General features: G+C 51.5%; 1 protein-coding gene across 1 annotated transcript in view; it reads right to left on the reverse strand.

Moving 5' to 3' along the window:
- Positions 1–22155, reverse strand: part of LOC136519519 (ABC transporter C family member 13-like) — a 35374-nt gene continuing 13219 nt past the window's right edge. The window contains exon 9 of the mRNA XM_066512911.1: positions 1–106. Within this exon, the coding sequence (XP_066369008.1) occupies positions 9–106 (98 nt within the window). The 3' untranslated portion in view covers positions 1–8. The remainder of the gene's footprint in view (positions 107–22155) is intronic.

Raw genomic sequence — 22155 nt, forward strand, 5'->3', positions numbered from 1 at the left:
ACAGGCTCCTAGGCTTCCTCCTGTGCGAAGATCTCCTCCTCGTACTCCTTGATTGCCTCGTCGTACTCTGGCTCACCGATGAGCACGAAGTCTACCAGTTCGTGATCTACATGAAATGATGATGCAATGTTTAACAATATGACAACAGCAATTCTTAACCCAAAAGTACATCTATTAAACTACTAAGTGGGGTCTACCTACTAAAGGCTAAGCTATGTACCGTCACTACTAACAAGTATGAAACATAACCTACATTCTTATAGCAACTTCAGGTATTGCTACTCCTAATACTGATTTAATCGAGATACGATAAAACAAGAGTGATAGCTATTTTATTTAACATCCCATTCTATGGCTACAAAATTTACAGCAATTACCTAATAACCTAACAAGTCTACTGTAAAATTTTCATGTCCATAGCTATCACCAATTACCCACAATATTCCTACAAGTATTAATCTACCTAATATTAGTACCCTAGTTTTGAATTTATGATCCAATACTCGCCATAGCTAATTGCATTCTAACTATACTAACAAGTAGATGGTATTTTTGCGAACCTAACAAAACTAGTCTCACTATTTTTGGACAACTACGCAATTTACTATGATTTATTGAAGTTCAATTCATAACTAAAATAAATAAACATTTCTTATTTACTGGAATTAAGAAAACCGAATTCTACTCCTGGGCCCAACTCGCGCTGGCTCGGCCCACTCCGCCTTCCCGCCCGCACGTGCCAGTAGACCATAGCGCGGCCCACGCAAGGGCGTGGCCCAGCCGGCCAACGGCCCACGACGGGGGAAGGCCCGCGCATGATGGCAGAAATGCACGAACACCCCCAAACTACTATGTATTCGCAGCGAGCTCTAGGACACTATTTCACCAGTCTATGGTTTTATAGCTACACCCTCCCCTTTCACATTCTTCACCATGGCGAAGTCCTCGGCAGCCGTGCGTGCGCTGGCGCGATGGCGCGGGCACTGAGCGACAATGTCGGCGCCACCCGAGTCTCCTAGGCCTAGCTAAGGGGCCAATGGTTACCTTGAAGACAACGTGCAGAGACTGGGGGTGATACGGCGAGTGGAGGCATAGTCCTGAATTCCCTCCCCGGCGGTGAGCTTGGACCTACAATGGCGGATACGTTCCCATGAGCCACAGTGAAAACGAAGCAAACCCAATAGCCAGCAAGCTCGAGTACTACCCACGGAGGCCCTAGAGATGACGGTCTGGCCGGAGAAGGCCTGAGTTGAGTTGGCCACATGCGCACCAACGAGGTGACAGTGCCCGGTGATGGCACGGCCGCGGTGGTGGTGGTTGGCCTGCTGAAAAGCTACGACTGAGGTGCGCGGGGTGCTCAGGAGGGTACAGCTAAGCTAAGGGTGCACTGAATTGCTACAAGGTGCTCAGAGTGGCTTTTTTGCCGTCGGGGGGCGTCCATCCGGTCTTAAGGACTCGATGGCATGGCATTGAGAAATTGGAGCATAGGACAGAGCTATAGGCAGCGATGTGGGGTCGGTATGACTGCAGGCTACCTAGCAGAGTTGAAAACATGCTCAATGAGAAATAAGGCATAGCTGCCACGGCGAATTTGAAGAAGCCACCCTGGTGGCCATGGAGACAGTGGAGCAGGGGAGTCCAGGCGTGGCTTAGCTCGGTCCGGTTGCGGCTGTCAACGCAACAAGCCAACTTGTACCATGATGGGGGGCAGTGGGACGTGTCCTAGGCTACCGTCTGCACGGCCGTGGCGGCAAGCCAACGAGACCTGGCATGGTGACGCAATGGGCAGTGCCAGACAAAAGGGGACAATGCGATGCGATGTGGAAGGGATGGCGGAGCAGACTGACGTCCTCTATACAAGCAGCCAAGGGGAGTCCACGGAGCAGTACCGGGCTTGGTTGTTGGCGGCGTGAAGCGCATGGCTCGGTGCGACTTTGGCCAAAACTGGGCACACATGGCGCGGTAGAGCACGACCGGCATCCTGGGCGCAGCACGTCAGCCGGCGAGGTGACCCACGCGCCTGTGAGGGTAGCAAGTAGCCAAGGCAGCAGCATAGGGCCTGCTCGCATCGCATCACGGTGGCATGATAACGTGGCCTGTGCCTCGGCATGCTGGGCGAGCCAGCCACGGTGGTAGGTGAGCAGCAGCAGTGGACGCGGCCGGTAGCGAAGGCAGACGGCCTAGGCACGCAGCGCAAGAGCCGCGTGCGTGCATAGGCGTGGTGGTGGGCGCAGCTTGCGTGGCTGTGTGCACGGCCAGTGCGGCAGAGCGCTGGCAAGCCAGCAGCGTGCCAGGCCAAGTGGTGACCGCGCCTAGGGCTAAGTCATGTGCCGTGCACGCTTTTTAAAGTAGCCAAAAACTTGTACACGATGCTCCAAAAGCCGAACCAACTATTCAATGCACCAGAGGGTACATTGGGCTATCGATCGGAGTCAAGATATCATACCACTTCCTAAGCCGATCGTTCTACAAATATCACCAAAGGTGGCTCCGTTGACCTTCTTTCAAAACTACGTGGAACGACATCGGTTTGAACGATTTCACGTCGAAACCCAAATCCGACCCACGGGATGCACTAGCGAGTCATCCAGTACTCGACCGCACATGTTACATCGCCTTTCACAAAACATTATATACATTTTTGTTTGACAAGATGCAATCAAGTGACATGATGCGTATGCCTGTTCATGTTTCGCATAAATGTTACAATTGCCTAACATTGATTTATAACTCACGTCGTACACATATGCACATAATTATGATGCTTATGCGATGTTTAGAAAGAATAGTACAACATAACACCAAGGGTGTTACACCCTAGCCATGAAGCATGATGGAGTATCGAATAGAGAAGGCTTCTCATTGATAGCAATGCTTGCAAGTGCTTTCTTCTTGGTGGTCTTGTCATCATCACTCTCATCATCATCACTATCCCAAGTGACCACATATGAACCACCCTTCTTCTTCTTAAAGGTCATCTTGTCCTTCTTCTCTTTATTTTCCTTCTTGTCCTTTTTCTTGTTCTTCTTGTCATCATCTTTGTCACTATTGTATAGACATTGAGCAACTAGATGATCTTTGCTTCCACAATTAAAGCACCTTCTTGACTCTTCCTTGTTATTGGATGATGATTTCTTCCTTCTAGCATGATATCCTTTCTTCATCATAAACTTCCCAAATCAATTAACCAAGAGAGCCATCTTCTCATCATCATCATCATCCCATGAGCCATCATCTTCACTTGATGTATCTTGCTTTGCCTTGCCCTTGGATGATGTAGCCTTGAATGCCACACTCTTCTTCTTCTCATCCTTCTTCTCATCTTTCTTCTCCTTCTCTTCTTCCTTCTCATCATCATCTCTATATGTATCATCGGTCATTATATCTCCCAACACTTGGTTTGGTGTCATGGTGTCCAAACCACTTCTCACTAGAATAGTGACCAATGTGCCAAATCTTGAAGGCAAGCATCTCAAGAACTTGTGGGAGAAGTCCTTGTCCTTCACCTCTTCTCCAAGTGCTTTAAGATCATTGACAAGCACTTGAAGCCTATAAAACATCTCCAGCACACAATCATCCTCCTTCATCTTAAAGCTTACAAACTTTTCTTTGAGAATGTATGCCTTTGCACCCTTCACAGCTTGAGTGCCCTCAAATGATTCTTCCAACTTCTTCCAAGTCTCATGAGCCATCTCAATATTCTTGATTTGCTCAAATGTTCTTTCATCAATTGCATCATGAATGACACTTAGAGCAATGTTATTGTTTTGGAGAAGCACTTCTTCGGCCGTGGTGGGATTCTTTGGATCATCAATCTCAATTTTGGTTTCTACCACCTTTCACACTTTTCTATTGATTGACTTGATATGTGTGGTCATCTTTGATTTCTAATATGGATAATTTGTGCCATCAAATTGGGGTGGCTTCTTGGTGTTGTTGATTTGAGCTATTTTTACACCAAAGATTGTTAAGCCTCAAATAACGGTGACCTCAGCTCTGATACCACTTGGAAGGTCCTAATGGCTAGAGAGGGGTGAATAGCCTATTAAAAATTTGTACAACACTGAACAAACCGGTTAGACAAATATGAGGTGAAGCAAGTGTTGCGCTAGCCTACTAAAAATGCAAGTCACCTACCACAATTCTAGTTTCTATAGTTTCTAACCACTCAATGGCTAAGTTACTATACTAAGTTAGTGTGCTTTCAAAGGCTAACTAAAGAGCCACGCTAACCAAACTAACAAGCTCTCACAACTAGCTACACTAAAGAGCTTGACAACTAGTTTGTGGTAATATAAAGAGAGTGATCAAGATGTTTATACTGCCGTGTCGAGGAAGGAGCCAATCAATCACAAGAATGAATACCAACGATGACCAATCACCTCGGAATCAAATGATGACACAATGATTTTTTACCGAGGTTCACTTGCTTACCGACAAGCTAGTCCTTGTTGTGGCGATTCACTCACTTGGAGGTTCATGCGCTAATTGGCATCACATGCCAAACCCTCAATAGGGTGCTACACAACCAACACAAGATAAGGATCACACAAGCCATGAGCAATTCACTAGAGTACCTTTTGGCTCTCCATCGGGGAAAGGTCAAGAACCCCTCACAATCACCATGATCGGAGCCGGAGACAATCACCAACCTCCGCTCGATGATCCTTGCTATTTCAAGCCATCTAGGTGGCGACAACCACCAAGAGTAACAAGCAAATCCCACAGCGAAACATGAACACCAAGTATCTCTAGATGTAAACACTCAAGCAATGCACTTGGATTCACTCCCAATCTCACAAAAATGAGGAATCTATTATGGAGATGAGTGGGAGGGCTTTGGCTAAGCTCACAAGGTTGCTATGTCAATGCAAATGGCCAACAGAGTGAGCTTAAGCCGGCCATGTGGCTTAAATAGAAGCCCCCAGGAAATAGAGCCGTCGGCTCAATTATTGGGCTAACTGCGCATCGACCGGACGTGCTGCTCGAGTGCTCTGGATGCACCGTTTGTGAATACCGGATGCGTCCGGTAGGTCGACTAGATGCATCTGATCACTCCTAGACCACCACATGTTCATTTCAAACCAAAGTGGTTGTTACTGCCCACACTTGCTGACAACCGGTCGCTCAGACCGGACGCTGAAATAGAAATGACCGGACGCAGAGCCATAGTGTTCGGCCGAGTCTAGAGAGTACCCGTGGCCGACCGAACACGTCTGTTAGAAACTGACTGGACGCTAAGCCTCAGCGTCCGGTCGAGTCTAGTAAGCACCCATGGTCGACCAGATGCGTCCGATCAACTGTTTCACCGAACAATGACTTAGCTAATTCACACCATCCGGTGTGGCGACCAGACGTGTCCGGTCACTAAGTTCGTCATTAATACTAGACGTGTTTGGTCACCATACCGGACATGCCCAGTCACTCTATGGCCAGCGCAACTAACTCCTTTTCAACTCTATCTTCTTTACCCTTGCTCAAATGTGGCAACCACCAAGTGTATCACCTTGTGCACATGTGTTAGCATATTTTCACAAACATTTTCAAGGGTGTTAGCACTCCACTAGATCCTAAATGCACATGCAATGAGTTAGAGCATCTAGTGGCACTTTGATAACTGCATTTTGATACGAGTTTTACCTCTCTTAATAGTACGGCTATCGATCCTAAATGTGATCACACTCTCTAAGTGTCTCGATCACTAAAACAAAATAGCTTCTACCATTTATACCTTTGCCTTGAGCCTTTTGTTTTTCTCTTTCTTCTTTTCAAGTCCAAGCACTTGATCATCACCATGGCAACACCATCATCATGTCATGATCTTCATTTGCTTCACCACTTGGAATGTGCTACATATCTCATGATCACTTGATAAACTAGGTTAGCACTTAGGGTTTCATCAATTCACCAAAATCAAACTAGAGCTTTTAGCTTCCCTCGCCAATAAGGCCACAGCGAAGCTAGCATGGGATGCGATCGCTACGGCGCATGTTGGTGGTGATCGCGTGTGCCAGGCGACACTATAGCGACTCCAAGGAGAGTGGGAAGCTCTTGCCTTTCTGGCCGATGAGCAAGTCGAGGACTTCGTCATGTGGCTGACCAACCTGATGGAGCAGATGGCGCGCAACAGTGACACCGACTTGATGGAGGAACACGAGGTGCAGAAATTCCTCTGCTGCATGCCAAAGAGGTAAGCGCAGATCATCAATTTGATTGAGACACTCCTCGATTTCAAGCAGCTCACCGTTGAGGATGTCACCGAGAGGCTCAAGATGGTGCAAGACCACAAGCAAGCACTAGACCTCAAGTCGGGCGCTGTCGAAGGCAATCTGTTGTACACCGCTAAGCATCAGCATGCCTTCAAGAACAAGAAGGAGGAAAGTGCTAGATCATCCAAGGACCATTAGTGGCATCCCCATGGTGGTAAGAAGAAGAACCCAAGGGTGATCATGATGGCGGCGGCAGACAAGCAGAAAAGGTAGGTGCCACCAGCGGTGAACGCAAGGCGAACCATGATGACACCTGCCTCAACTACAACCACACCATACACTAGGCCAGGGATTGCCCCCATCCTGAACTTGAGCGTGAGCATGGCGGCGCGACAAATGTCACAGAAGCAGAGGAGGCTGCTCTATTTCTTGCGCACGGGTTTCTGGAGATGGATGCGAAAGGGAGCAGCGGCAAGGCGCAAGCTTTGACCTTCTGCACTGAGTCCACCATTGACCTCGACATCGAGGAGCCATGAGCCTGTGTCTTCCTCAACACTAGCTCTAGCGAGGACAAGCTTGATAGCTGGTACCTCGATAGTGGTGCCACCCACCACATGACCGGCTATCGCGAGCTGTTCACCAACCTCAATTACAGAGCTAGAGGCACGGTGAAGTTCGGTGACGCGTCAAAGGTGGAGATACAAGGTGTCAGCTCCATCATCTTTGATGGGAAGACCAGCGAGCATCGGGTGCTTCACGGCGTCTACTACATCCTGGCACTCTACAACTCGATCATGAGTCTCGGCCAATTGGATGAAGGTGGCTCAAAGGTGGAGATCGACAAGGGTGTGTTGAGGATATGGGATCAGTGTGGCCATCTTCAGGTCAAGGTCCAGCGTTGTGCCAATTGCCTCTACGTCCTCCACCTCGAGATGGCCCGAACGCTCTGCCTCGCCGCACACAAGGATGACGAAGCATGGCGCTGGCATGAGCTCTATGGCCACCTCCACTTCGACGTGCTGCATAAGCTTGCCAAGAACAACATGGTGCACGGGGTGCTAGCGATCAAGCATGTCTGGCGGTACTACGACACCTACGTCATCACCAAGCAGCGAAGGGCCTCATTCCTGGCTGAAATAGAGTACCATGCGTAGGAGTTGCTCGAGCTCATCCATGGTGATCTTTGTGGCCCTGTGATGCCGATGACTCTCGGTGGTAGGCGCCACTTCCTACTGCTGGTAGACGACACCATGCAGTACATGTGGGTGGCTCTTCTAATGACCAAGGATGCCGCCACGGATGCCATCAAGCATCTATAGGCAGTGGCGGAGAAGAAGAGCGGGCGCAAGCTCTGGGATTTCACCATCGTAGAGTTCGCCATCTACTGCATGGATAAAGGCATCCAGCATCAACTCAGCACCCCCTTCTCGCTGCAGCAAAATGGAGTCATGGAGGGGAGAAACCAAATGGTGTTGGCCATGGCGCGGGCTATGCACAAGCAGCGTGGAATGCTGACCAAGTATTGGGGGGAGGCAGTGGTGACTACAGTCCATCAGCTAAACCGATGGCCGACGAGAGCTTGCAAGGCCAAAGGATGGAATGGAGTCAAATGATCTGAGTTCTTCTCCTCCCTCCTAGGTCCGACTTTATCCCTTATATAATGAGATTGGTCAGGTACATGGTGGTTTGGGGAGGTGAGTCTACGGTCTACATGCACCGGAGTCTAGGAGGGCCTTGCAACGATGCATTGTGGACCGTGGCGGTGTCATGGAGCCAAAGAAGCCTTGGGCATCGTTTGGTTGCTCTGTTCTGACACTCTGCATGTTAGACTATGTTGGCTTGGCCTGGCCTCCCTTGGGTGGACCTTCTAGAGGCTTCTTGGTGGTGAAGGAGGTCAGCTCCAGGGGCTGACTCGTAGGCCCGGAAGCCTTCGAGCCCCTGGAGGCTACGGAGAAGTTTTGTCTTCTTGTGTCATGCCTCATGCGTGACCTTGTTGGGAAAGTGGCCGGCAATGCCGTGCCCAAGGGGCAGCACCGGGGGAGCCCGTGAGCCTTAGTAGCTTGGGGCTTGTCTTCTTGTGCCCGTGCCTTGGTTGGCATCATTAACGAAGCATGAGCCAAGGGCTGGTCCAGAGTGTCATCGTAGATTAGGAGCCTCAGGGCTTGGGCAAGCCCCCAAGCCCCAAGTGGACGTCGCGCAGAATCAGGCTCGGCCGGGTTTCTTCTTAGAGGGTGCGCATGAGCGTAACCGATGGTTGTAACCCCTATGCCCCTGGGCGATCCTGGTGGGGTCGGTCGAGGGGTCATCATCGTTTGGGAACCACTAGACCCAAGGCTTAACATTCCCATATGTTAGGATCTCGTTAGGAGCCCCCAAGCCCTTCGTGGCCTCACTTGGCGTAATGGCGACAAAGGGCTGAATTTGATCTTCTAGTGACTGAACTCTCCTTGGCGGGGACAGCTTCTACTAACAAGGATAGTGTGCCCTGCGTGGGGCCTTCTTCTCCCATGCGATGGGTGTTGCCCAGCTATTGGGGCCAGGCGATGATGGTGTTGATCCCTTCGTGAGTCTATGTCACGTAGGTCTTTGACTCGAGCGAGGGCTCGATGAACTCATCTGGAAGCTACTGACCTTGGGCCTAGGGGCACCCCTTTTTGATTAGGGCCTATGATGGGTGATCGAGAGTGTCTAGGGTCTGGCTTGGGACCAACCGATCATCTGGAGCGCCATGCCCTTCTAAGGGCTACGGTAGCAAGTCCTAGTCCTCTTGAGCCAGCCTTCTAGGGCTGACCTTCTACAGCCATGGGACGAGGTGCCTAGAGCACGCCGAGCCTTGAACAGAGGCCCTCGTTGGGCCCACCACTCAGTGGCTCCTGCCCCAACTCTAGGGAGTTGGTTAGTTTTTGGGGATGCTCCACCCAAGGGCCCATCGATCAGGGGGTCAGGTTGCTCCATCTGGGGAGCTGGCGCAGCCCCCGAGGCCATTGTGGGGCCTTGGAGTCTTCAAGGGCTCGGATGAGCCTATAGCTCGGAGCTATTGTTCCCTCGGTGGGATGGGCTGCCAAAACAATAGCCTCGTTGGCCAAGATTGTCACGCTCATGCTACAAGCGGGTAAGTCTGTGAGAACCCCAAGTTTATGGTCATTTCGAGCCTTGGTCATGTCCCCCACGAGGGAGATTCTTGGCTTCTTGGCCGAGCCACTCATATTTTTCCTGAGCCCGTCTATCGGTACTCGGGGGCATGCTGCCTCCCTCGATGGGTCACCACGAGCAGCTTGAGGCCAATACTCAGACATCGCTCGTCCAGAAGGTTGGGACGCTTCTAGGCATCTCGACTACAGCCACATGGGTTCACCTCCTGTGCGTCCCTCGCACTTCAGTTTTGTCCTGGGTCGACCTTGAAGCTTGGGGGAGCTGGCCTTGAACCCCGGGCGATGCCCCCTTCTGGGGGGATGCCGCTTCTACCCCACTAAGGGGCAGGCTCCTGCCAGGGGGTTAGAGGTATGATTATTAAAAAATAGGAAGGAATGAGCTATGGATAAAAATGACATAGTTGTTTGATGTTCCACCCATTGTCGTATTTATTCCCTGTCATGGTGCTGATCTTGTAGGCGCCCGGCCGGATCACCCATGAGATGCAGAAGGGACCTTCCCAAGGTGAAGATAGCTTGTGGTCCTTGGACGGGGCGGCTCTGCGAAGGACAAGGTCACCCACAACAAAGGAATGCTCATGTACCCATTTGGCGTGATAGCGGCAAAGTCCCTGCTAGTAGCCGGTAGATCACACCATGGCAGTGTTCTATACCTCCTTGAGCATGTCAACGTCCACCTAGCATTGTTCCTTGGCTCGTTGCTCGTCATAGAAGTGGATGCATAGGGCATCAAAGTCGAGGTTGGAAGGGATGACCACCTTAGCCCCGTAGATGAGGAAGAAGGGGGTGTACCCATTGAGCGGTTCACGCTTGTCCTCAGTCTCCAAAGCAGGGAAGGGAGCTCGTCCACCCACCGTCTAGCATGAATCTTGAGCTCCTTGTAGATGTAGACTTTGATCCCCTAGAGGACCAGCCCATTGGCGTGCTCAACTTGGTCATTGGACTTGAGGTGATAGACCGAAGCCTAATCCACCTAGATTCACCAGGCATTGCAGAAGTGCAGGAATTTGCGACCTATGAACTAGGTGCCATTATCAGTAATAATGCGATTGGGGACTTCGAACCTGTGGACAATGTCCTCGATGAATTTGTCCGCCCACTCCGACTTGAGGTTGATGATGGGTTGGACTTCAATCCACTTGGTGAACTTGTTGATGGTGACTAGAAGGTGGTCGAAGCCTCCGGGGGCCTTCTTGAATTCCCCAACCATGTCGAGGCACCAGACCGCAAACGGCCAGGTGATGGGGATCGTTTGGAGTGCTTGGGCTGGTAGGTGACTTTGCTTGGCATAGTATTGGCATCCCTTGCAAGTCTTGATGAGGTCCTAGGCATCGGCGAGGGCGGTCGGCCTGTAGAAGCCATGCTAGAAAGCTTTCCCCATGAGGGCTGATGGCATCGCATGGTGCCCACAGAAGCCGTTGTGGATGTCATGGAGTGGCGTCACCTCGTCCTCTAGGGCGATGCACCAAAGGAGCACCTCAAAGGTGCTCTGGCGATAGAGCTATCCGTGAATGATTCGATAGCACTTGGCGCATCGGATAATCCTATGAGTGTCGATGACATCAATAGGGAGGATCCCTCACTCGAGGAAGTCAAGGAAGGGTGCCCTCCAATCTTCTAGCGCCTTGGGAGGCCAGATGGAACTCTCGCCCAGTGCATTCCTGATGTCTTGGTGGGCTGACTCCAAGTCTAATGGAGGAATGTCCTGGTGTTTTGGAGTGTCAGCCGTTGGCTTTGGGGTCACCTTGGGAGTTTTCATAAGCAAGCTGCTGGCCCCCCACTAGGGGTAGCTGACTCCTATCTTCTATGTTTCATGGGACATGCTAGCGGGTCAGGGAGAGCACCAGCCAGTGGCTTAGTGCCTCGCTAGCTGTGCGTGGTGACCACAAGCATGCACCCCTTAGGAGGTGGAGCCCCTTCAGTGACGTAGGTCGAGGTTGAGGTGGCATCGACCCCCCTCCCTTTGGTGACGTAGGTTGAGGTCAAGGTGGCGTCGGTTAGGGTCGATGCCTTGCCCTTCTCGAGGTGGATGGAGGGGGCATCGAGGAAGACCCCTGATGGAGGGGACTTCCGGGAGGATGCCAGCTTTGCCAGGGAGTTGGCTTCCTCATTATCCCATCAAAGGACATGATGGAGCTTGAAGTTGTCGAACTTGTCCTCCAATTTCCAAAGCTCTGCATAATAGGCCTCCATCCTCACATCATGATAGGCTGACTCCTTCATGACCTAGTTGATAACTAGTTCAGTGTCTCCCCATATGAAGAGGCATTGAGCACCAAGCTCGATGGCCGCCCGAATGCCGTGGAGGAGCACCTTGTACTCTGCAACATTGTTAGTGGCACAGAAGTGAAGCTGGAGGGTGTACCTTAGTTTGTCGCCACTAGGGGATATGAGGAGGACCCCTACACCCACCCCCTCAAGGGTGAGAGAGCCGTCGAAGTACATGGTCTAGTACTCTACCCTCATGAGGGTGGTGGAGGCCTACTCCTCGGTCCATTCCGCCACAAAGTCGGCAAGGGCTTGGGACTTGATTGCGGTGCAGAGGCATAGGTGATGTCGAGGCCCATGAGCACGAGCCCCCACTTGGCAATGCGATCGGTGGACACCCTGTTGTTGAGGAAGTCCCCTAAGCCACTGGAGGTCACAACCACCATGGGGTGGCTGTTGAAGGAATGCCGAAGCTTGGGCTTGGTGATAAGTACGGCGTAGAGGAGCTTCTGAACCCTCGGATAGCAAGACTTCAAGTCAAAGAGGACCTCATTCATGAAGTACACCGGCTATTGGACCTTGAGGACATGGCCACCCTCCTCGCATTCCACCATTAGAGCCACATTGATAGTGCGTGGTGTAGCAGCAGTGTAGAGGAGCAGAGTCTCCCCCACGGAGGGGAGGTCAAGACAGGCGGTGTAGTCAAAAAGTCCATCAGCCTCGTGAGTGCTTCCTGAGCCTCCTGCATCCACTCAAAGCGCTTAGATTTCTTTAAGAGTTTGTACAGTGGCATACCTCATTCCCCAAGGCGGGATATGAAGCGGCTGAGCACCATCAAGCACCCGGTGAGCCTCTAGGCTCCCTTTAGGTTCTTGACTAGCTCCATGTCCATGATCGTGGAGATCTTCTTAGGGCTGACTTCAATGCCACGCTCGGAGATGATGAAGCCTAGGTTCCCAGTGGGGACTCCAAACATGCACTTCTCTAGGTTGAGCATGATATGGTTGGCGCGGAGGTTTGAGAAGGTTTCCTTTAGGTCGTCGATCAATCACATAGCTACATGGGACTTGATGACGATGTCATCAACGTAGACCTCTAGGTTATTGCCAATCTGCTCCCTAAAACACTTTTGCATGCATCGTTGGAAAGTAGCCCCTGTGTTTCAGAGGCCGAATGACATGGAGGTGTAACAGAAGGCACTGAACGGGGTGATGAATGAGGTGGCTAGCTAATTAGAGGGGTCCATTGCAATCTGGTGGTACTCGGAGTACGTGTCCAAAAAGCAGAGGGCCTCGTAGCCAGTGACGGAATCAATGACCTAGTCAATCCAAGGAAGGGGAAATGGGTCCTTTAGGCAGGCCTTGTTGAGGCCTATGTAGTCGACGCACATCCTCCATTTCCCATTCTTCTTGATCAGGATGGGGTTGGCCATCCAGTCCGGGTGCTGGACTTCCCTAATGAAGCCAGCGGCCTAGAGCCTGATGAGCTCCTTATCGATCGCCTTGCGCTTCTCTTCATCGAAGCGGCGGAGGCATTGCTGAACTAGCTTGGCATCGGCTTTGATGTTGAGTCGGTGCTCGGCGATCTCATGAGGGATGCCGGGCTTGTTAGAGGGCTTCCATGTGAAGATGTCAGCATTGTCGCATAGGAACTTCTTAAGGGTCGCTTCCATGTCTAGAGACATGCCGGCGCCTATGCAGAGTTGCTTATTGGGGTCTTGGAGATAGATCTGGATCATCTTGGTGTCGTCGGCTAGGCGGAAGGCTACCGCCGGGGTCCCTTTTGCGCTGCTTCGAGGCTCTTCACCCAGTCGTCGCTAGATTCAGGAGAAATTAGCGGCAGCAACGTCGGTCGCGGCAAGGGTTGTGCCTTCTTGCTCGCAGTGGTACACCTTGGCCACGGAGGTGGCAGCCACAATGACCACCCATGGGCCGAGCATCTTGAGCTTTAGGCAACCATAATGTAGGACAGCCATGAACTTCATGTAACATGGCCACCCCAATAGAGCGTGGTAAGGACTGGCGAAATCAACCACCTCAAAGTCAAGAACCTCCTTTTTGGAAGTTGGTGGGGTCTCCGAACATGACGGGTAGCCGGATGCTCCCAAGAGGAGTGGCCTAGACTCCGAGGATGATCCCAAAGAAGAGGGCCCTACTAGGATGAAGTTCCTCCCTCAGGAACCCCATGTACTCAAGGGTGTCGGTGTAGAGGACGTTGAGGTTGCTCCCGCCATCCATCAGCACCTACATGAGGCGCGCCCGTTTGACAATGGGGCTGACCATGAGCGGGAAATGACCTAGACAGGGGATGTGCTAGGGGAAGTCTTGGTGACCCAAAGGTGATGGGCACCTCTGACCAGCGAAGGCGTAGTTGGGGTGCCCTACTAACCATGTTGGCCCCCCACAGCATACCCCTAGCAGGTCATGGGGGCGCCCGAGTCGGTCCTCCTCCGAAGACCATGGGGCAGAATTGTGTAGCATCATGGGCATGTCCCTCCATCATCCGTCTTGCCATGGGTGGGGGGAGCACCTGTCCGTGGCACCCCAATGGAGACGCAGTGCCCCCCGGCCGACTATCGGTGGATGCTAGGTTGACCGAGCATTGCCTGCCTCGGCAGGCCAGAGGAAAGAAGGGGGATCTGAGTTTGAACATAAGGGGTGGTCCCCTTGGCCCCCATCTTGCAGTGGATCAGCGCTAGATCTGTTGAGCCAGGACCTTGAGATCTGCTCCTAGAAGTCCTAGCGGAGGGGGTGATGTCGGGGGCTCGTTGCCCACCGACGCAGCCCTATTGAACGGATGAAGTTCACCATAGCAGTCGGTGACGTAGGCTAGGCTCCTAAAGTTGAGGACCTAGCCAGGAGCGAACGCACCGGCCATGATGGAGAACACATCGGGAAAGTGGACATCGCCGTCTAGGGCGATGCCGCTTGCTCCGATGATGAGGCAGGTGGCTCCAGCCACCGTAGAGCCAGAATCACACTTGATGTTGCCCCCTACCTAGCACGCCAGCTATCACAGGGTTGGAACCATGGCAAACATTTTTGTTCAAGTTAGTGTCAGAGTATGGGTCTCCAGTGGCTCGGGTGGACTCAAAAACACAAGAATCATAGAGATGACACAATGGTTTATCCTGGTTCAGGCCAATCAATTCCCTACGTCCAGTAGCTAATGATCCTTATACTCAAAAGCACCCAAAATTAGGGGCTTACAACAGGGTTGTAGAGAGATTTAGTAGGGGGTGTCGATAGAATATCATCGGCAGTCCTCCGAGCAGTATCCCATGAAGAGAAGCGTGTGATCAAGAACAAGAAGGCAACAGAGACACACGAGTTTGACAGGTTCAGGCCATCAGTATGACATAATACCCTACTCCTATGGTTTGTTGGTTTGTATTAGCTATCGTATGATATTACGTGTGTTTGGAGGGGGTCCCTGCCCACCTTATATAGTCTAGGAGCAGGGTTACAAGTTGGTTATATCTAAGAGATAATCAGAAAATAATAACAGATTATAGGAATCTTAGGATCATACATATTCTAACAGATCTTGTAGTATCTTCAGGATATCTTCCTGGTGTCTTGCGGGAGGCACCGAGCAGAGTCGTGTCCCACAAGGCTTCGTCTTGCGGGCTAGGCCGCCCCTAGGGGCATAGCCCATGTGGTCTACCGTGGGTATCTGGGGTCATACCCCCCATAGGAGGGTAGCTTGGTGCTAATCCTAAGGTTGCCTCGCCGCCGGTGGTGCCTTCCCCTCGTCGGAGAGGAGGAAGACAACGGAATGCGGTGGAGGAGCTCTCGATACCCCTCCGTGGGTCGCCTTGTTCTCGATGCTGAGTAGAGGCCAAAGGAAGTAATGGAGTCAAATGATCTGAGTTCTCCTCCTCCCCCCAAGGTCTGACCTTATCCCTTATATAATAAGATAGGTCGGGTACATGGTGGTTTGGAGAGGTAAATATACTGTCTACATGCGCTAGAGTCCAGGAGGGCCTTATAGCGACACGTTGTGGACCGTGGCAGTGTCGTGGAGCTGAAGAAGCCTTGGACGTCGTTCGGCTACTCTGTTCTGACACTCTGCGTGTTAGACTGTGTTGACTTAGACCGGCCTCCCTCAGGTGGACCTTCTGGAGTCTTCTTGGTGGCGACCTCAGGTGTTTGCGGGAGTCGGGCGAGCTCATTGGCAGCCACTGCGAGATTGGCGCTTGGGGGCTTGTAGACATCATGGCCGTCAACGCGTTCAAACTCATCATCGAGGTTGTGTTGGAGTGGCCTTCCTTACGAGTCAAGTTGCTGCTCGGCCATTGCGAGAGCAATCTCATTTGCGCGGCGCTGCACATGGTTGACGTTCTCGTTCTCACGGGTGGTGCATTCCTCCTTGGTTTCGCCATTTTGAAGGGGGCTATCGATGCTGACGTTGAAGATTGCGCCACGACAGAATAGAGGGGGGAAGAAGTAGCTCGGTGGTCATTTTGGCTCTAGGACTTGGAGTCCGGATTCTCCTCCGGGATAGTCTGGAGGGACGCTCCAGAGCGTCGGCTGATGCGAAGCATGTTGACAGCTAGCAGAGGCTGATCGGTGATCTGGTCCATAGGAGGATGGACATCTGCAACCTGGTCGGTGTATCTGCCCCTTAGGGCATCTTGGTAAGCAGCAGTGACATTGGTGAACCCAAAGGGTAGGGCCATAGCCCCTAGAGTTTCCCAAGCAGCCTTCGATTGATCTAGATCAGAGGGTGGTCAGCGCCAAACCAGAGTATCTAGAGCCGATTCGGCGATGGAGGGGCAATCGACGAGCTTCAGACCAACCTGATCGATAGATGCGATCAGATCATCATTGTTGATCTGTCTCCTCTAGTAGCGAGGAAACGGGCGGTGAGTTGTCGATGAAGGTGACCTCGGAGGTGGCTCTGAGATCGGATCTACAGTCATAGGTGCGGGGGTGGTCGGCGCAGAATTGATCTACATCGGCTCGAGGAGCTCTCTGACTCTGTCAGCATTGATGATCCATGAGATTGATCCAACCATGAAGATCTAGCTAGGTTGTGGGAGGGACAAAGAGCCTATGAAAAAAGCTATCTTGTTCGACAAGGAAACAACACGCACTGCCCTACCTGGCGTGCCAACTGTCGATAGAATATCATCGGCAGTCCTCCATGGGGTATCCCACGAAGGTAGATTGATCGGCAAATAAGCGTGTGATCAAGAACAAGAAGGCAATAGAGACACATAAGTTAGACAGGTTTAGGCCATCAGTATGACGTAATACCCTACTCCTATGGTCTGTTGGTTTGTATTAGCTATCGTATGATATTGCGTATATTTAGAGGGGGTCCCTGCCCGCCTTATATAGTCCGGGGGTAGGATTATAAGTCGGTTAGATCTAAGAGATAACCAGAAAGTAATAACAGATTATAGGAATCTTAGGATCATATGTATCCTAATAGACCTTGTAGTATCTTCATGATATCTTCCCGGTGTCTTGTAGGAGGCACCGAGCAGAGTCTTGCCCCTCAAGGCTTCGTCTTATGGGCTAGGCCGCCCCTGGGGACACAGCACATGTGGTCTGCCATGGGTATCCAGGCTCGTACCCCCCACAGCTAGTCCCCGAGCACCTTGTATCCGTTGTGCAATGCTGTCTTAAGCTTCTCCGAGCTGGTGCAAACAAAGTCGAGCAGTCAAACTCATGGCCCAACTACCGTGATGAGTTGCCAAGCAGTTGTGAGTAGTTGCCAAGAAGCATGAACCATCGTTGAGCAGCGTGAACCATAGCTGAGAAGTATAACCCAAGTATGGCTTTCCATAAGGGTGTAAGGAGCTCACATTCAGAATCCAAAATTTTCTTCGTAGTGGACCAAGTGTGCCCACTTTGAGTCCGACCATGAGAAAAGGAGATAGTCTTCTTCAACTTCAACAGGCATGGTGTCTTCTAGAATAAAGCAAACACATTCACCATGAGGTGAAGTATGCCCACTTAGCCCCCGAGCCTAACAGTAGATGACATAGTCATGTGGTGCCAGGGTCCAAAGTAGAAGAAAAGTAGAAGACCAGCCAAGCAGGCAACCAGTCCCCTGGAGTATCCTCAAAAAGCACATTCACCGCAAGGTGAAGTGTGTCCACTTAGTCCCCGAGCTTGACAGTAGGTGACATGGTCACATGGTGCCAGGGTTAGAAACAGCAGTCAACTTCAAGAAAACAGAATCACGGAGAAAACAACGAAGTAATGGTTGTACAGTAGTAATTACTGAGCCGTAACGGTTGGCGGAAATATTGGCGAATATTCAACGAGCCATAACAAATTGTGGAGATAAATCAGCGATACGGGCCAGGGCTGCATGAAGGCCCAGGTAACGGCCCACCTTTAGTTGCGGGGAATTCAGAGAAATGCAAATCGCGAGAATGGTTGCCCAAAAACCCTCGAATGCGAAAAGGTGGGGGAGTGCTTTATAATTGCACCGCCGCACCCCATGCTCATACCTTTGCCCCTTTGCCATTTTGTCTTCCTCCACCATCGCATTTCCAGATTCACATCTACTCCTGCTTCCGCCGCCAAACCATAGCTAGATCTGAGAGATGGCGCCAAAGATGGGAGTTGCGAAACCTAAGACGACGAGCCCCCAGAAGGCGAGCGTTGAAATTCGGCGTGATGAAGAGTGGGTGCTGTCGTGAATGGGAGAGGCGGAGCTCAACAGATTGGTGGAGGCAGACGTTCTGCCTGACCGCGTAACTACCGGATGGTGGCTGGCCCTTGGTGATCCCTTCCCCATGCCTCATATCGATGAAGTGGTGGTATTTCAGGACTATTTCTAGCGCAGGTTGGGATTTCCTATTCATCCATTCTTGAGGGATCTGTTGGAGCTCTAGCGGTTAGTCTGTGCAACCTCCACCCAAATACCATATTGCACATATCTATCTTCATCTATTTCTATGAGGTGTATCTCGGAATCCTTCCACACTTCAATCTCTTCTATCACCTATTCTGGCTGAAGAAGAGAGGTGGCGGTGGTTCCAAGGTTGTTGGCGGAGTGTATCTTTAACTACACGATGGAATGGTGGGAGAATACCTTACTGTTCTGTTAAGCACATTGCTAAAGGGGTGGAACACCAGGTGGTTCTACATGAAGTAGAGCCACCCTGCAGTCCACTGCAACGCCAACCACATACCGAAGAGCCAGAAAAGCTGGTCAGAGACGCCAAGCTGCGCTGATATGGAGCAAGTGAGAGAGCTCCTTGGCTTAATAAAGGGCGTGAAGACCAATGGTGGATTAGTGGCGGCAAGCTTTATAGTGCATCGTATCTAGCCCTATAAGGAGAGGGCCCACCCCGCCTTTGAGTTCAAGGGGGGGCGACGGTACCCGGGAGAGGTCAGAGATGCTGTCGAGGGATGTTGTGCAGGAGCGGGACACAGAGCTATTCGCTCCACTTGCCTCATTCAACTTGCTAGGGCAGACAAAACTCTTTCACTGCAAAAATTTGCCTCCTCAGGTAAATATCTCAGTTGTGTGTTCCTGATGCTTTTTTATCTTTTGTCATTGCTGAGCAGTTAACTGATTTTCTCATGCAAAGATCCATTCATAGGAAACAACAGTGTACTTTTCGGGCATGCCGAGGAGCAATTGGCCAAAGGGACTAGATGCCCGGCCACCGTCGTAGCCTGAGGAGGAAACCGTTAGCATCTCATCGGAGAGTCCATCCTTGATGTCGGAGAAAATTCGGGGGAAGAGGGCAGCGGCAGAAGAGCCAGCCTGGAAGAAGAGAAAGACGGCGAGTGCTGCTCCCCTCAAGCCAGGTGGCATCTCACTTACTGGCGACCAGATCACTCGGATGTGAAGGACCACAGTGTTCAAGTGGTCAGATGATGATGAAGTTCCAGTGGCTCCACCAACGAGCACGAAGGCGCATCCGCATAGCACGTGCGTGGAGGAATAGTCGATGGAAAGGGAGAAAGTTTCCCAACAACGAGCAACGGAAGTCCCTGAGCAGCAGGCAAGGGGAGCCCTGGAGCGGCAGGCGGGGGAAGTCCCCAAGCAGCAGGTGAGGGGAGCCCTGGAGCAGTGGGTGGAGGAAAGGCCAACGGCAGAGACTGCAGGACCTCCACCCCAAGATGTAGGCATTGACCCCAAGGCTGTGGCTGGGGGCTTGGGTAGGCATCGCTGGTTCAAGAAATTGTACTAGCAGACCAAACTGTAAGTATCCTTGTCTTAGAGTTAATTTACTATCGTTCCTTAGTTTTTTTGTTGACTGACGAGCTGAACTGATGCAGTGCAAGGCGTGCAGAGGATCCGACCCCGCCCATCCAGACTATCGAGCAAATGAAGGCTGGTCTCAGAGCAGAGGAGGCGGTAGACCCTATTCTGGAGTCCCTGGGTGCTTGGCGATCTATGGAGGAGTCAACTGCCGCTACTGGTGAACTTGGTGGCAGTGAACAGTTGGCACCGATGGCAGACGAGTCAGCAACAGTGCCTGGGGCAACGGCAAAAGCCACCGGGTCTTCAGCAACAAATGTGGGAGATGTCGATGCCGCACCTAAGTCTAGGGCGGTGAGGTAGATCACGCCCGAGGAGCAGACGACGCCCCCCGAGGCATCATAGAGCGTGGTCAGACCCGCTATCTGGACACGGAACCCCCCGGTGGTGCCTCCAGTCACGGCGGAGGAGGATGAGGTGGAAGAGATTGAATGTGAGGATTCTCGACCCTAGGCCATCTGAATCCTCTACAAATGCGGTGACGAGGTGGTGGTTGTCGAGGAGGACACCACCAGGGAGATGAGGAGACTGAAGTCCGCTCTTGCTAGAGTGATGAAGCAAATCAAGGTCAGTACTACATCTGGGATCCTCATCTTTGATGTTGGAGATCGGGGTTCGTCATTACCATTGTGTGCTTGCAGGGGATAACTCAGACTATCGAGCAGCACCACCAGCCGATCAAAAGGATGGAGCCTCACACCGAGGAAAATAAAAAACTCAAGGAGGCAATGAACCTTATGGAGAAAACATCTAGAGGGCCCAGCGTGAGCGAGACCTTGCTGAGTCCAACACGTGGGACCTAGAGTACCAGAAGGGCGTCCTATCCGAGCAGCTGGCAGCTACGTCCGAATAGCTGCATGGCAAGTCTGAGCAGCTGGTGAGTGTTTCCATGCAACTAGAGCAGAAGTTCAAGTAGCTCAAAAGCTTATCCGAGTAGAAAGTAGGTACGGTATATCGACGAATATGCTTTGTATTGCTGAATAGCTATATCTTTGGTGATGACTGTTGTGGTTGTAGAGCAAGATGCAGAGCTCAACCAGCTATGCCAAGCCATCGAACAACTCCGAGAGGAGAAGACAAAGGAGATAGGGTGAGCAGATAAACTGGCTAAGGAGCTAAACGGTGAGTACTTCCTGGTCGAAGTTACTGCTGAAGTAGTTTCCTTGCTTGATGGGACCTTGTAATGCTTGCAGACTACCGTCGAAGGGTCAAGGCATAGTTTGATGTGCTAGTGTAGGAGGCCAGGACCCAATGGGAGAAGTTCGACGTCGTAGTCGCTAGAGTTCAACCGGTGCTTTACTATGTCGACCTAGAGGCGGCTCCTCAGCCCGACGACAGGCCGCCGTGTTCAGACACTATGATCCATAGGTGCAAGGCGGCGTGGGAGAGCTTCAACCGTGACACCGTTGTTACCGCCATTACGCATGCCCTTGCGGTGGTTCGATCCCACTATCAATCCGTTGACCTTCAGGCAATAGGGGCCGGATTCGCCGAAGGGATGGGCGAGGTGAAGACCCAGCAGGTGGAGGACGCGATGAAAAAGTTGGCTGGCGACATAGACCTATTCGGCGAGACGGACGATGATGGTGGAGCTCGGTGATCTGCTCAAAGAGTATTATCTGTAACATCTAGAGAGGGTAGTTAGAGGACGTGAGAGCGCAGAAAACATTTTATGCATTTTTATAAATGTTATAAAGTGCATGTTTATGCAGCTTGCTTGTATTTGCGGCAAAAAATCATTATAGTAATAACCCTAATGCAATTATACGTAGTATAAGTGGCATCCGAGCAGTTAGTTCATTACTGAACTCTTTGACCTTAGCTAGCCCATAGTCCATAACATCGAGCGTGGAGCCCGTGCACGTGTAGGAGGAACAGGCGTCACCACGGAAATGTAGCTGACCACCCATAATGTAGAGCGTGGAGCCTATAGCACGTGTAGGGAGAGATCGGAGTCTGGGTCTTCTCCATAGAGCGCAGAGCGGAATGGGTGTTGCTCGGCGGTTGGCGAAATAACTTAGAGATAAACGTAGTATAAGTGGCGTCTGAGCAGTTAGTTCTTTACTGAGCTCTCGGCCTTGGCTAGCCCATAGTCCATAACGTCGAGTGCGGAGCCCGTGCACATGTAGGAGGAACAAGCGTGACCAAGGAACCGCAACCGGCCACCCATAACGCAGAGCGTGAAGCCCATAGCACGTGTAGGGAGAGATCATAGACTAGGTCTTTTCCATAGAGAATAGAACAAAACGTATGATGCTCGCTGATCGGCGAAATATCTTGGAGATTTGGAGAAAAGTGTTCAGCGATTTGGAGAAATGTGTTCGGTGATTTGGAGAAACATGTTCGGC

Source organism: Miscanthus floridulus, chromosome 18 (assembly GCF_019320115.1).
Source record: "Miscanthus floridulus cultivar M001 chromosome 18, ASM1932011v1, whole genome shotgun sequence".
NCBI lineage: Eukaryota > Viridiplantae > Streptophyta > Magnoliopsida > Poales > Poaceae > Miscanthus > Miscanthus floridulus.